Source organism: Lingula anatina, chromosome 2 (assembly GCF_051362555.1).
Source record: "Lingula anatina isolate TDL-2025a chromosome 2, LinAna3.0, whole genome shotgun sequence".
Lineage (NCBI taxonomy): Eukaryota > Metazoa > Brachiopoda > Lingulata > Lingulida > Lingulidae > Lingula > Lingula anatina.
The window spans coordinates 11974800-11989391 of record NC_141768.1 but is presented as its reverse complement, the minus strand read 5'-3'; the positions used below and the strand labels follow the sequence as shown (position 1 = coordinate 11989391).

Here is a 14592-nt window from a genome sequence, read left to right as displayed (position 1 = left end):
TGAAAGAAATCTATTTTCATAACATTTTTTTTTTTGGGGGGGGGGGGGGGGTACCTGTTAAGAGGTTTGCTGGGTGAGATGTATATGTTTTTGTAGTCCCTGTTACGCTGGGCTGTGACTGCTCCATTCTCACCCCAAATCGAAGTTTGGACTATGACAATATTTTATAATCAACATCAAATTCATACATCAGTGTTAATGGATTATGTATATTGCAGTCTTTTCGTAAAGCCCGTCGTAACAGGGTTTAAAACAGGGTTTTCCATTTTGACCACAAATCTGATGTCCTGTAATTGTTATCTAAATGTTTCTTCTTGTGGAAAGCAACTGACTGGTCGTCAAACACAGCCTTTCTCTTGTCGAATTGATATGGGGAATATGTACCACTGCATACCAAACTGTACATACTTTTCATTGGGGATCATTAGACTCCTGTGATCTCGGGTTATAATTATTATATTTCTGGACGTAAATGTCTTAAATGTCTTTTTTTAATTATTTCGTTTATGAATTTCCCTTTCCAGCTCTCTTAACGTTGTGTGTGTGTGTGTGTGTGTGTATGTATGTATGTATGTGTGTCATTTACCATATTATACAATTGTCTTAATTATCAATGAAATTAATAATACATGTAATGGGATATTGAACGTTAAGGGCGACAGAAATATACTTTGACGTGATAACTTGTTAGTCGAGTTGCTGAAATGCTAAACCTTTTTCTTCAAAAAACGATTTTCCTTCAAAAAAGATCAATGTCTTGCTCAAAAGTAGAAACAAAGCTAAGGATGTTTTTATATCTACAAGAAAAACATTTCTGTAAATAAAACATTACAGGGAAGAACATTGGGTCATGGACTATTGAGTAGGTGTGAGTAACAACTCGACTGTGCACTTAAATGCAATATTGGTCGTCAATAACAGTTAACATCTGGAAGACGCAAATATGTGCACAAATAGTGTTTCATTGAAGAGCATCGTAATATAAAATTATCTGGGAATCCAGGACGTCAAATATTAAGGGATGTTCGTGAGGACAATAAGGTTTGCACGATGAAATGAGCGTTCACTAAAGAAATCACCAGTGAGAGACTTAGCTTCACATCTGGAAACATGAACTTGTCTTTTAGCACAGGTATTTGGCTTTTGCTTACAGAATAAATAAAAAGAAAATAGGCGGTTATGCCAAACCAAAAAAAAAAAAAACGTAAAATTGAACGTTTTTTTTTAGGCTGAAGCAGAATGAAAAACATAAACATTGGATTTTGGGGTGCACAGATTAATGACAGCGTATGAAAGCATGATTCAAGACCTAATCGAACACATGAATGAGAAGGAGCGTGGATTTGTAAAATCAATTAACAAATATCAATTTGTCATTATTGTCATGTTTAAAATGTCGTATCGAGTCAGAAACCATATGAAACACCATTCGTCTCTGTTATTCTACTTCTTGATAAACCATATCCCATTAAACAGTGCAGTATAAAACAATTTCTTACCTTGTGGAAGATGTTACCGTAGCAAAAACATATGATAACTATAGGCAAGAAAAACTCAAGAACAAACAATGATATGATGTAGCTTCTAGCGTTTTCATCCTCTGTTTCCCAGTGGATGCTGCAATGGGTGCCATCTGCCTCCGGCTGATAAGAGCTCCATCCCACAAGGGGCATTACAGCCCAAATTCCCGCCGCTAGCCAGCATATGACGATCGTTGTGACTGCTGCTGGTTTCTCAACCAGTACTGAGTGGGGTCGTGTGACCACAACGTACCTATCAGCGGCCACTGCGCTCATTTGGTTTATAGCGGCGAGACCCAAAAAGGTCATGGAAAACGCGTAAAACGTGCACCCTGCATCCCCGTAAAGCCATTCTTCGGCAAAGTTATTTACGGCCACCAAAACTGCTAAAAACGACATCAAAGCATCTCCAACCGACAATGACGCTATGAACATATTGACAGAATTCTGTAACTCCTTGTTCAGAATATATGTAAGAATCACACCGACGTTCATCACCATTCCCAAAAAGGAAAGGTTGAGCATAATTACAGCTATAACAATGTGTTCTGTAGTTGTAAGATGCACCGAATTAGCAAGAGTTCCATTGAAGCTATCGCCACTAAGGTTATTCAAAGTCATGTTGGCATTCTACCTGGACCAGACCGTATGTTCAGATCAATTTGCCACAACGTTTTATACCCCGAGTCTTTCAATTGGTTCAACACGACTAAGTACTGAAAGTAGTGGTTGCACTGAAAAGCAAAGCATGCACCCACGCTTAAGGCTGACGTTTCCCAATATGCACAGCAAACCTTCAAGCTGCAGAATAAGACCAAAATACTAGTTGGATATTTTTATTATTGGCTCATAATATGTGATGCAATGTAAACCAATACCATTTTTGTACATAAATGATAACCTTAATAACCAAATTATCAATAATTTAGTCGCATGCGAGTAAACATAATTGGAGATCGCTATTCTATTGGATATAAACATTGAATTACTCTCTTTTCTTGTGATAAAATGGGTAATGGCTTACTTTAAAATTTTAATGTCATTATGTTTATTTATTTATTTGTTTGTTAATTGCTTGATGTATTATTATCATCATTATTATTATTATTCATTCATTCAATCATTCAGTCATTCATGCATTCATTCATTCAATTATTCATTGGGACGGAACAACAGCAATTTGTAACAGTCTGGATTTAACATATCTATCTACATGTACTCCCGTGGTGGATCTATGAAATGCAAACATTATGATTCAGGCAAAGTTACAAGGGCCGGGTGTTTTGATATACACTGTAACACATAACACTATAATAAATGAATGAATGACCTTCGTTTCATAAGTGTCCACAGTCAATTAAGGCCTGCGACACTAAACCAGACGTTCTTCTGATACAATTTTTATCCTTCCTGTATTAAAAGGTCAGTTTCGAATGTATTTTGATCCGCTTATTGTTTTGGCTTCATACATCCTCACACCCTTCTACACCTATGGTGGAATTCATTTAGCACCTTACGTCAAGGGGATTTCTGGTAATCAATTCGAGGACCGCCATCGATTTCTTTTCCATCGACTTACAGAAAGCAATTATTTTTTGATATTTTCGGAATCCATCAGGAAATTTTCACTTTGATTTTACTTGCTATCAGAATGCATCGTCGTATACTTTCTTTTATGAACAGACACGAGTCTGGACAAAGCTGCGGGGATGTGAGCTTCTCGCACATCTATGGCCTAATTTTTCATTTGTGCCTAGTTTGCACTCATATTAATTTATTAATTTTATATTATGGCAGTTATATATGTGTGTGTGTGTGTGTGTGTCTTAGCCGCTGTGTATCTAGGCACACACATATTTAATTGTTTTGATCAATTTTGGCATTTATTTCTATCGAGCTGCATCAGTGAAAAGTCATTCAGCTTTTTGGCTGTCGTGATATTTACCCGCATTGTTCCCTAGTGCAGTTTTAGCAGCTACACTAGAAGATGACTTAGATTTTGTTTCATTTTTATTTGGACGCCCTCCACCATCCCATATCACCTGCCTTCGTCCTTGGGTTTTTCTCTAGTATTCCTTTTTGCTCTATTCTGAGCCTTTATTTTACACTTGAACCAACTTTTTGCTCCAATAGCTTTTGTTGTTACACATATTTTTCGTGATGTCGTCAATTTTCTGAACGTTGGTTGCATTCATTCACCCATACTTGAGTAATAATATATTATGGTAGTTCTTTAGTATGGGGATCTATGATTATCCCCCACATCTGTTTTTCATTTGCGTCATATTTTTGCTTCAATAGCTGCTGTTGTTTCACATATTTTTCTTGGTTGCACTAATTATCCTACTTCATTAATTTAACATTATGGCAGTTATATAGTATTTGGGATATAAGATTATCCCCCCATTTTTGTAACTTTGTATCTTATCATTTTTTGTCATTAATATATGACAATTTTCAGTCTATGAACTTTATCTTGTTTACCTATAAACAAAGACAGAGCTTCGTTGTGCTCGTGAATATTTGGCTACATAAATGGTTTTCAAGACAAAAATGCACTTCGAATTCGAAATTCAGCAGAAAAAAATGTTGTGTGTGTGTGTGTGTGTGTGTTTTTCTTCTTTTTTTTCACAAATTATCAGTTTGCAGGTTATACTCCCGCGTGTCTAAAGCCCTGTGCCACAAACATCTGAATGTCTGCAGTAAAAGTGGTGCATATTTGAAAATTGAAAGTGATTATTTTAAGCATTATGTAATATTGTATCAATATTTGCAAGAACGTATTTTGTGCATTGTCATCGTAATCACAATTACAGAAATAAATATTAGGCTATACTTAAAATCACAGGAACGGTCTATAGGACTAAAATATAGCTAGAGCACGAAAACAAGTCTAATTGGATTGTTTTGAAGCAATACATCTTTTTAATGATTTATAAGCTTTACAAATTTGCAATTTGTAGGTGTTACTTTTAATTATCTATTTAGTACACTTCCATCGATGAATTGACTGTTCATCATTATAAGACTGTTTAAATGTTACTGCTTTTATCAGTTATGGCTCTAATATACCCATTCATTTGAAAGCTTTTAATGCCTTGTTTTCCTTAAGTAATCCATGCCTGTTCGACTTCGATGACCTTTGGAACCACCGTATATGGGTTTAGGTGCTGATGTTGTTTTCCAGGAGCTTTGTTGTTTTCCAGGATTCTGACTAGTAGGGCCTATAAATATTCTTTTGATAGGGGAGATGTAGATTTAGAGATTAGGTGTAAATGAAAGTTGCTTTGATCTCAGGACGCGTCTTGGGTGCCAAGAGGTGTTTCTTACAGCGGCAATAACCTCTCCTCTGCTTTTTTTCATTTCACTATACTTTTACGATGTAACGCACGTGTTTAGGTCAGTTTGGAAGGTTATACTTTCTTCGGTTGTGATGTTTACACTCATTTGTGTTATTTTTTATTTTCCCCTACAACCCTAGTGCAAGAGGTGGAGGATAAATATCAACTTCCTGCTTCAGATTTGCTATAAATCTAACACTCGCCAACCTTCTTAACCAAACAGCACTTGGTCATATGGAAATGTAAAAAAATACATTTTCATCAAAATTCTTAATTTTTCCTTAAATATACAGTTTTCACCATGTGATTAGAGAGAATTTCTTGTCGCCTGACATTCGTGTAAAACTGTAAGTTTTGGCGATTTCATAAATCACATTTGAATCTGCTGGCTGGGAGTAAACTCCTTTAAATTGTAGGATGTTCTCGGTACTGCGATTCTAGTGCCATATCAATATGTGCCCTAGAGAAGGATTATTTAACGTAAATTAAAGACAGTCACAGCAAAAACGTTGTTTAGGACTACCTTACCGGATCAGTAAACACACATGAACATACGCATAGGTGTTTTACTTAAACTTGAAATTGGTCGAGAGCCAAAGGAAAACCACGCAATGCAGCAGTCTCTGGTTTTTTGGGTGTGAAATACCGTTTCTCTCCTGTCGCATTCAGCTCTTTCAGTACACTGCTTGTGATGTCTACTTTCAAAACCAAGTTCAAGGTCTACATTACCTTTTTTACCGTTTATATGAGTGAAGTAAGCCAACTGTTAATAATCTCTTATTTATATATATAATAGCCTCTGGCTCACTGTGTGACTATTATCCTTTTGCTATATTTAATTATAATCTGCCACTCTCTGTATTGGTAAGCGGTTTATTTTGATACCACATTGTTATCTTCTTGCTGTCTGTCTGTAAACATTAAACTGAAAGACATGCTAAGAATCAGGGTGCATTATGAGTGTTACTATATTAATAAAACAATGTATATGAATTCAGTTCAAGTAGTGTGTTCTCGAATAATGGTTTTGTTATCGTTTTCTGTTCGTGCGTCTTCCATGTCTTTCGAGCCTTCGACTGTACTCTTTTTCTATTTCAGAAATTGATGCAAGCATTTTTGTTTTGAGATTTACATATGGTACATAGGGGAGACCGGGGCTAGAAGAATTGATCAAATCATTTTGTAAAGTGACCGTATCCAATAGTGCTATGAAAGCGTCGGCAGTGAGTCCAAATGAAATAATTTAGCATCTTAAAGTAACTTTATTACAGAGACTTGATGGGGGCCAACTTACCCCGGGGTCCAACTAGCCCCTCTCCCTAATGGCAGTGTTTTATACATGCACGTGGAGCCATTCGTGCCTTTTTCAATGTTTTGAATATTTTGAGAATTATGAAACATTTTACGTCATCTTTTAATGTCACACGAAATAGGCTTATTTTCTTTCATTGCTCTTCTTTGCCTTTTAAAGCTATTTAATTGTTGTTTTCCAGTAAGATAAGAATATCATAATTTGAATTCCGCTTCGTTTGATAATTTTGATAGACAAATTGCAGCTGGTCTGAAGGGTTTGGAAAGAAATACTAAAGGAAAATGCATCATTTGATTTTATTTCTAATATTAATTTGTTCAAATATCTTTACCTCTAAATTTGATTTTATTGCAGATAATCCATAAAATGTATATATTTTAGCCCAGATGAACAGGTTTCTCTGTGAACTCAGTACTTAATTACTTCACTTTGTAAGACTTGATAACTTCGATTATTGCGCATGTGTGATTTTAAAGATATGTATCCCAGTCGTTGCATTACTTACGGTACATGAAGTTAAATATACCCCTTATTTATTCAGTTTTTGTCTCCTTGCCTGTATGTGCGGTTAGTATTTGTATATTCGCTTGTGTGAGAAATATTTCTGTCAGTGGTATGTTAGTACATAAAAAACCTTTTTAGGTGTTTTAAATCGCAAAACAGGTTTCTATTCTTTATTTTATAATAAGTGCCCAAGTTACAAAATTGTAAATCCAGCAGCGTGATAATCTGCGTGATAATCGGTATTGCAATTCCAAGTTGTTGCAATGACTACAACAAACAGTATCCAGTAAGCAGTAATAAACAGTTATGACGGAAAGAGCCCTAAAATGTATTATATAACCTCAGTTGTTTAGTTCTAGAAATTTCTAGGATATAGAAGCTTCTAGAAGTTATTACAGTGCCATAGTCTACCAAATTCTACATTGTTGTTCCGAATTCTAGAATGTTCATAAATGTTCTTTTGAATATAAACCCCACTTAGATCCTGCGTGAATTTTGTGACGTTGCACTTAAGAAAATGGGATAAACACATGCTATACATCTAAGGCCAACTTTCCTTTTATGTGTGTACTAAACTGTTGAAAATAATTATTATATATACATAAACCCGTTTGCGGTATCTTTGTAATAGAGTGACCAATCTTTACAGGTCAAGAGTGAAAGTCGTCAGTCTTTTCCTCCATTACGGGTGTATGGATCATATTTCTGTGAACGGTTTTAATAGTATATATCTTTTTGATTGGCAAAGTTCTGAAATTTCCATTTTTTTAAATATGAAAGTCTAGTGCGTATTATTTCCACCTAAGTAACTTTCCAATATACCATCTAACTTACTCGGGTAATATTTCTTACACTTCGTTCTGTTGTCTGCTTGATTAAGCAACACAACTGATAAATCAATAAATCTCAGGATAAAGATGAAGCATGCCTGCTTAAGGAGATAATCCTTAAAACACGATGTCGAGTAGAATCACAGCAAAGTAATACAAATGCACTTCGCACAAAACCCGTGCTTCAAGATGTAATCATAGCTCCAATATAAGATATTTAGAGCAATATGGCGGTGTAGGCTACATCCTTATTTTTCAGTTTCTATGACATTTTTACCTACATTGTCATATATTTGTAAAACGGGTGTGTACAAACCAGTATTCATCTTTAATATTCGATCAAGTCAATTATTTTACATTGTGAGTATATATTATGTAGATTTTTTCCAACATGCGTAACAGGGCAAGTTTACTGTACTGACAATTAGTGCTGAAAGCATCTTTATTGCTGTGCCATTGTCTCGATACATTTTTCTTCATAGACTCAGATGGAACGCTTGATCTCATTACAACAGCATGTCATGTAGCATAAAAATTTATCATATCCGTACGGTCGTGTGATATGTTATGGTACCTGAAATGTTATACTTGGTATTAGCTTTGACATATGAAATAAACAACAAAACAAATTTAATATTCCCGTTGTTTGGACCTGCAGTACAACGTTGTCAACGATGCATTGTATTCTAGTCTTGCAGTCACCCTACAGTGTTTGAACAAAAATGTCTGTTCAAGATTACCTAGAATAACATAGAGTCTGTTTAGGCCTAATCATATTGATTGGTTCTTCCTCAAACCGTGTAAATTGTTGTGCGATGGTTATCACATACTGTGTATTGCCGGCACCTCAGGTTGTCACAAGTTAACAGGTTGCGACAGAACAATTCTGTATGCTCTGGCAGTGGCACTGATCTGGGAGCACATGGTCAAGGTTTAAGGTGAGTAAATATTCATGACAGGGAAATGCAATACTGTACTTCAGCCTTTTTGTGAAAGTGGATCGTAATCCATATATTTGGTATATCGTGTTATAATGGACAAGTGGACAAGGAGCGATAAAGATCTCTTTCTGGAGATGCGTACATGTTTAGAACGACAGGAAGGTGTTCATTGCTCTGTACACCGAGTGTTCACGGTATAGACGTGGCTGTATAGAAAAGACAAACGGGTACACCCGTTCATAGACAAATAGTATGATAAAAAACGCGTGTTTGGTTCACAAATGCTAGTAATACAATATGTTTTGTAAATACATTCTAAAATATGAAGAAATGAATGAACATAAGAAGGAAAATATCGATGCCAATGCACATCTTTATGATTAGTTTTTCGTTATATTAGGTAATGTTGATCTACGTACAAAAAAAAAGAGATGGAAAGTGTAGGCCATGGTTACTATACACGTGTATGCACGTTTTCTTGATGCTTATTGTACATAAATCGTCCTTATGATCAATATATTTTGGATCATTTGCCGGTCAAAAGCACTTCGGACAGAAACTGAGGTGCGGAGAAACAATATTCACAGCGATACACACATCCTGATTCTTCGTTTCGTTTAACAATTTCATTCTCTATTTAGGCCTATTTATTTACATTTGTGTTAATTCATTGTAGATTTTGGAAGGACTTCTAATGTGACTTATTTTAGCGATAAAAGTGTGATAAAAAGAACACTTGTATCATGTTGTTGTACATGTTCATGATGGCAGTTGTATACTAGGGGTATGTAAGAAATTTGTTGTGATAAACGATTGTTACTATGCTTTTCCTATCATGCAATATACGTGTATGTAATAGTATTCTTTAGCCGCATGTTGAAGTACTATAGTAAGGGCAGAAGGTATTGTACTATGGTCACATAGCTTAATCAGAATATACATATTTTTGTGCAAAATCTTTTTTCGCATTCTTGTTAGCAAACCTTAAATTACCAGTAAGTAGGTCTTGTGTTTCTTGTTGAATGATAGTGCCTGTTACAATAAATGAAATTATTGTTATCAATTATACTTTTGGGACTATAAAACAATCAAAATATTAAATATATTTATCTTAACTAACTAACCACCGAGAATTGTTTAATACTACTTGTTTTAATTACTTCTATATGCCAGGTATGGGTGCCTCTGCCAGTTCAGCTAGAAGTATTATTGTGGAAGACATGCTTACAGGAGAGACACAAATATATGACCAATTTCACGCTAGAAACACGGCGACAGAAGGTTGGTATTGATACCCCCAAGAAATGAAAACTTATGTCTCTGCATGGTGACAAAACTATTTGGCTTTGGAGAGAGTCAGATCTTTGCTGTCACAATGGTTTACTTGTGTGTAAGAATTCTGCTGAGGATAAAGTACGGTACTCACTCTTCTACACCGTTGTTATTTTATTCTAACTACATTTGTTTTTTAGCACAAAGGTGCGCTGGGAGATGTCAACTTATACGATCTGCTGGAAGAGTGGCACCAATTATTATCAGAAACTGCCAAGAAGAGTTTCAGCATTTCCTCACCTTCAAAGAGCCAATCGTATATGGTCGTATAGCAAACTCGCTGCCAGAACACCCCCTAGTTCGGGTATGAAGGAATCGATAGAGCATATTATAAGAAAGAATGAAAATCTACATTTATCAGTAAAGCCTCGTCATTTTTTGAACAATTAAATGGGTTCGTTTTCGACTAGAGTTCTACAAAATGTTGAATTCATCTTAATTTTACTGTGTCAGTTAAACCAAAAGTTTGAAATAATGATTATTTTCAGATGATTTTTATAGTATCCTTCATTACTGACAATGTACACCATTAATAACAAAGCTCTCGATTCCATTGAATCCGGTCTTTGCTTGTATATTGTAGAATAAATATATTTTGGTGAAAGATGTTTCTGACCATTTTGACAAGTTGAACTCAATGGCAACATATGACACTCCGAATGTGCGCAGCAACGCGGCTGGTTACAGTGTATATGCCATGGGCCAGCCCTCTCTGCAGGGGATTAACAATATCTTGTGCAAATTAACACAGGATAATATGGAGGTATTGACGTGTGTGTGTGTGTGTATATATATATATATATATATATATATATATATATATAGAGAGAGAGAGAGAGAGAGAGAGAGAGAGAGAGAGAGAGAGAGCTATAGATAGATAGATAGATAGATAGATATAGATAGATAGATAGATAGATAGATAGAGTGTGTGTGAGTGTGTGTGTGTGTGTGCGCGCGCGCGCGCGTGTGTGTAAAAGTGGAAATAAGTCACATTTTGAAAAAATCTACTATATCATATTATTCATTACCGTTTCAGATGTGTCAGGAAACATACAAGTAGGTTTCATAATGTGACTTTTTCAACTTTTATATATATAACCTGTAATACTGTATGTAAATAAAGCTTTTGGTTCCTCGTCGTCTGGATATTTCCCAATAACATTTGCCGGTAGTTTCCTGTTAATGAAGCTTAATCCAACACTGACATGCAATAAGATATACAATATGTTGGTGTTAACTTAATTCTGGTATTGCATAAGGGTCTCTGAAACCAATATGTAACAATGATTATGGTTCAGTGTAATGGAAAACTAGCGTCGATGTTAATCGTCTTAGTTCCAGGGAAGAGGTGGGAGCACCTGCCAATTTACAACATTACTGTCATCTGGCACAAAGGACTTAACTCATTTGACAGACTACGGAGATAAAATGCTATAAATATTGTTTTCTTCGGGTTACATAATAGACTCGTATTGGGGTAGAAATGCCATTTTCGGTCACCACATCACCTATAGGCCTAAATTCAATCTTATTTATTGTGTTTGTGACAGTTATTAAAAGGGGCTTCTAAGGAATGTCTCGAGATTTTTTAAAGTTGCATTTCATATTTCATCAACAAAAATAGGAAATTAGCCCTCTCTTTGATGATTTTTTTCTGTCTTCTCGGTCATGTATCTGGATCGCAAGGCTTAATCAAAAGTCGTAGACGTTGTTTTGTTTGATATAACGAGATGGCACAATTTTTGTTATTTTAATAATTTTAACATCTACAAATGTACAAATAAATATGGTCCATAAAAAAAAAACCTAAACGACGTTTTCTAAAAGCAATTTGTCTAACCATGGTAGTGACATTAATTACTCGGAGCAATATGAAAATGGTAAAGGTAACATTTTCCTTTAAATCAGCACGAATCGTGCACCTCAGTGTTACATAGAAACCGCTTAGTGTAAGAAGAATAGAAAACCATAAGTTTTCTTTTGAAATATAACTTTGTCATAAAACCTGCTTGTTACATCTACATGTAATTGTAATTTTATGATAAAAATGAAATTTTATGATAAAAATGTAATTTTTATCGAGAGTAACTTGTAGTAATTTTATTTATCCATTCCCAGGTCCTTTTCTTTTGTTTGCGGGAAGACCCAGTCTTTTTTGTGCAAGATAATGTTAAAAAGAACAGTATACCGTTTTCGCTTCGACATATTGACAATCCGCACGAGGACATTGAGCATGAATGTCACACTCCTGAGACAATGGCGGACTTAGAAGCAGATATAAGAAAAGAGGTTGATTATCAGGAAAAGTTGTACTGCTGTTCATGTTTGATAAACGATTTTAAGAACATATTTGTTTTAGGTATACATTGAAATTACACAATTTGTATTTTAAACATAATAACATTTTTCCTAACCATTAATTTTACCAAAAATATACCAAAAAGTATATTTATTATTATTATAACTGAGATGTAAATTTATCATATTTTCCTCTTTCAGATCATAGAATTGGGAAGTTTGAGAGACGATGGATGCTTCTTTTTCTACACTGATTTGAAGAACTTAACGTGTAAACCCCAGATGCTCTGCGTGTCCCACGAGGACTTCATTACATCCAGCGAGGAGGTCTACTCAAGACTTACCTTTTACAACCCGCTGATCAGGTGTGTCTGTTCGTGTATGTTTGAGTGTTTGTAGACCCACTGGTATGTGCGCATGAATGCAAGGCCTTGTTTTAACGGGTGCGAGTGCAGCCCATATGTAAGTAGTGTCGTGGGTGTGTTTGTTTCTGTTGGCGTGCCTGTTTACCTAGTGTGCGTGCGTGCATGCGTGCGTGCGCGCGCGCGCGCGTGTGTGTATGCTTCCGTACGTGTAAGAATTGATGCGTGATATATGGCTTTTGTGTTTTGTTTGCTTGAATATTGTTTTCTGTTTAACTTGAGCCATTATGGACGCGACGTTTGTCATCATTGCACTCAAATGTTGGATAATAACAGTATGAGAAGACCTATATACTTTGTAATAAGCAGTGGGCTTAACACGATTCCTAAATGTGCACATTCAAATCAGATGACCCGTGGACTAACTGATCTGTCGATTAAATATGACCGAGCCCAATTAAAAGCAAGTGATTAAACCCCCTGATGGACTCCTCGCCGCCAAACGCGCCACTAAACGGGTTAAATCTCCGAGGTTTAATTGCAAGACCCCTGCAGCGTCGGCGCGAATGGAGGCGGGGAGGCCATCAGGAGATAAGCCGGCGCTGCTTTTAAGTGGGTCGGCTATATTTAGTCCGCGGATCTGTTAGTCCGTGGATCAAGTTGTTCTGAATGCACTGTTAGCATATGGCCTGCATAATCTGTGGGATAAATAGCTTTATTTTAATATACTGAAAATATATGTGATTTTCCTCTTTTTAAGACATTATTGTCTGTATGGTACAGAAGCAAACAGTTTTTTGTAATACAAAGGAATACATCAGTTAGTTGATAGCAGATATTTGTTTTTTAGATATGGACGACTTTGTTTTCCCCCCGAGGGTGCCCCGTCTGAAGCGGATTTTGACTCAATACTCAAACTGTATAAGGTAAGACCTGTGATATGGTAGTTATTTCCTTTTTGCTGTCTTTAAAGAACGCAGGATAATGGGTTGACCAGCGATTGTATTTTGTGTACACGTTCAGGGATGCTACTTAATTATTTTGCAATAACGCTCGAACTTAGCAAACAGCACACACAAAACATCAGGACATCTTACTGGTGACACTCATCATGACAGCATATAAGATTACTTGATTTATGGAAAATACAAATCTCTGCTTAGTCCTAATAAAATTAGGTTGTGACAGTCACCTTTTTGACGCGCTATGTAACTGGTGTAAGGCGAATACACGCATTTTACACAAGAACGTTTTATGTATATGAAGCGGTTTACAAGGAATATTTGGACTATCCACTTCGATTAGTGTGTGTGTGTGTGTGTGTGTGTGTGTGTGTGTGTGTGTGTGTGTGTAACACTTTGAATATAACCCAACCCATTCTTGTATGGTACCACTAAGGACGCGATACATGGGCAAGGGGCCAAGCGTCCAAGGGCGTTGGTGTTTGCGGATCACACGGGAGTTTCGCGGTCGACATTGGGATCCGTGATAGGCTGCCTTCTTCTGGCGCATGAACATGGCTTTCGGACAATATTGTGAGTTTTATTTATTTATTTATTTATTTATTTTGAGTGTTTCATCTCCCCATACAGTTGTTGGAGTTTTAAAGGTTTTAAAGAATTTGTAGTAGTTTCACAAGTTTCAAAGAATAATAGAAAAGAAAAGAAGGATTTCAGTGACAGTTCCGGGAGTAAGAGCACTTCGTTCGATAATCGTCATTCTCTGCTTTTAAAAATACCCTGTTTTAAAAAATACTAATCAATGAGAATAAGAAAGTACTTCCTTTCCAACTCCAACTTCTTTTGGAACCGTTAACGTTTTTTCAGAGTTTCGCATTCGGTGCCCGAGCCCTCCAAACGCTCGCGTTGGCATTATGCGGTCATTGAGGAGTTGGTGCATTACTTTCCAAATGGAAGAAACTATAAAATAGAGGCGAGTATAATCATTCTTTTATTTTACAGGTGTATTCCTGTTTTGGGTCGTTCTGTGGAACTCTAAATGATGAATAATCGACTTTAAGAGACTTTTTTGCACAAAAATTAATCTTAGCTCTCCAAAACCATAAAAAACCGGGTATAGGCCCTAACTTTGTACTTTTTACTGATACTATGCTGTCAACTATCGCTCCATTTTAGCAGGTTACAGTTTAAGT

At 36.0% G+C, this 14592-nt stretch overlaps 1 protein-coding gene across 1 annotated transcript in view; it reads left to right on the top strand.

The window, feature by feature from the left end:
* Positions 1–14592, top strand: part of LOC106164345 (paladin) — a 31345-nt gene that overhangs the window by 4034 nt on the left and 12719 nt on the right. The window contains exons 2-9 of the mRNA XM_087007333.1: positions 9622–9729; positions 9921–10084; positions 10364–10543; positions 11899–12069; positions 12280–12443; positions 13291–13366; positions 13839–13975; positions 14267–14372. Coding sequence (XP_086863459.1) covers positions 9622–9729; positions 9921–10084; positions 10364–10543; positions 11899–12069; positions 12280–12443; positions 13291–13366; positions 13839–13975; positions 14267–14372 — 1106 coding nt within the window. The remainder of the gene's footprint in view (positions 1–9621; positions 9730–9920; positions 10085–10363; positions 10544–11898; positions 12070–12279; positions 12444–13290; positions 13367–13838; positions 13976–14266; positions 14373–14592) is intronic.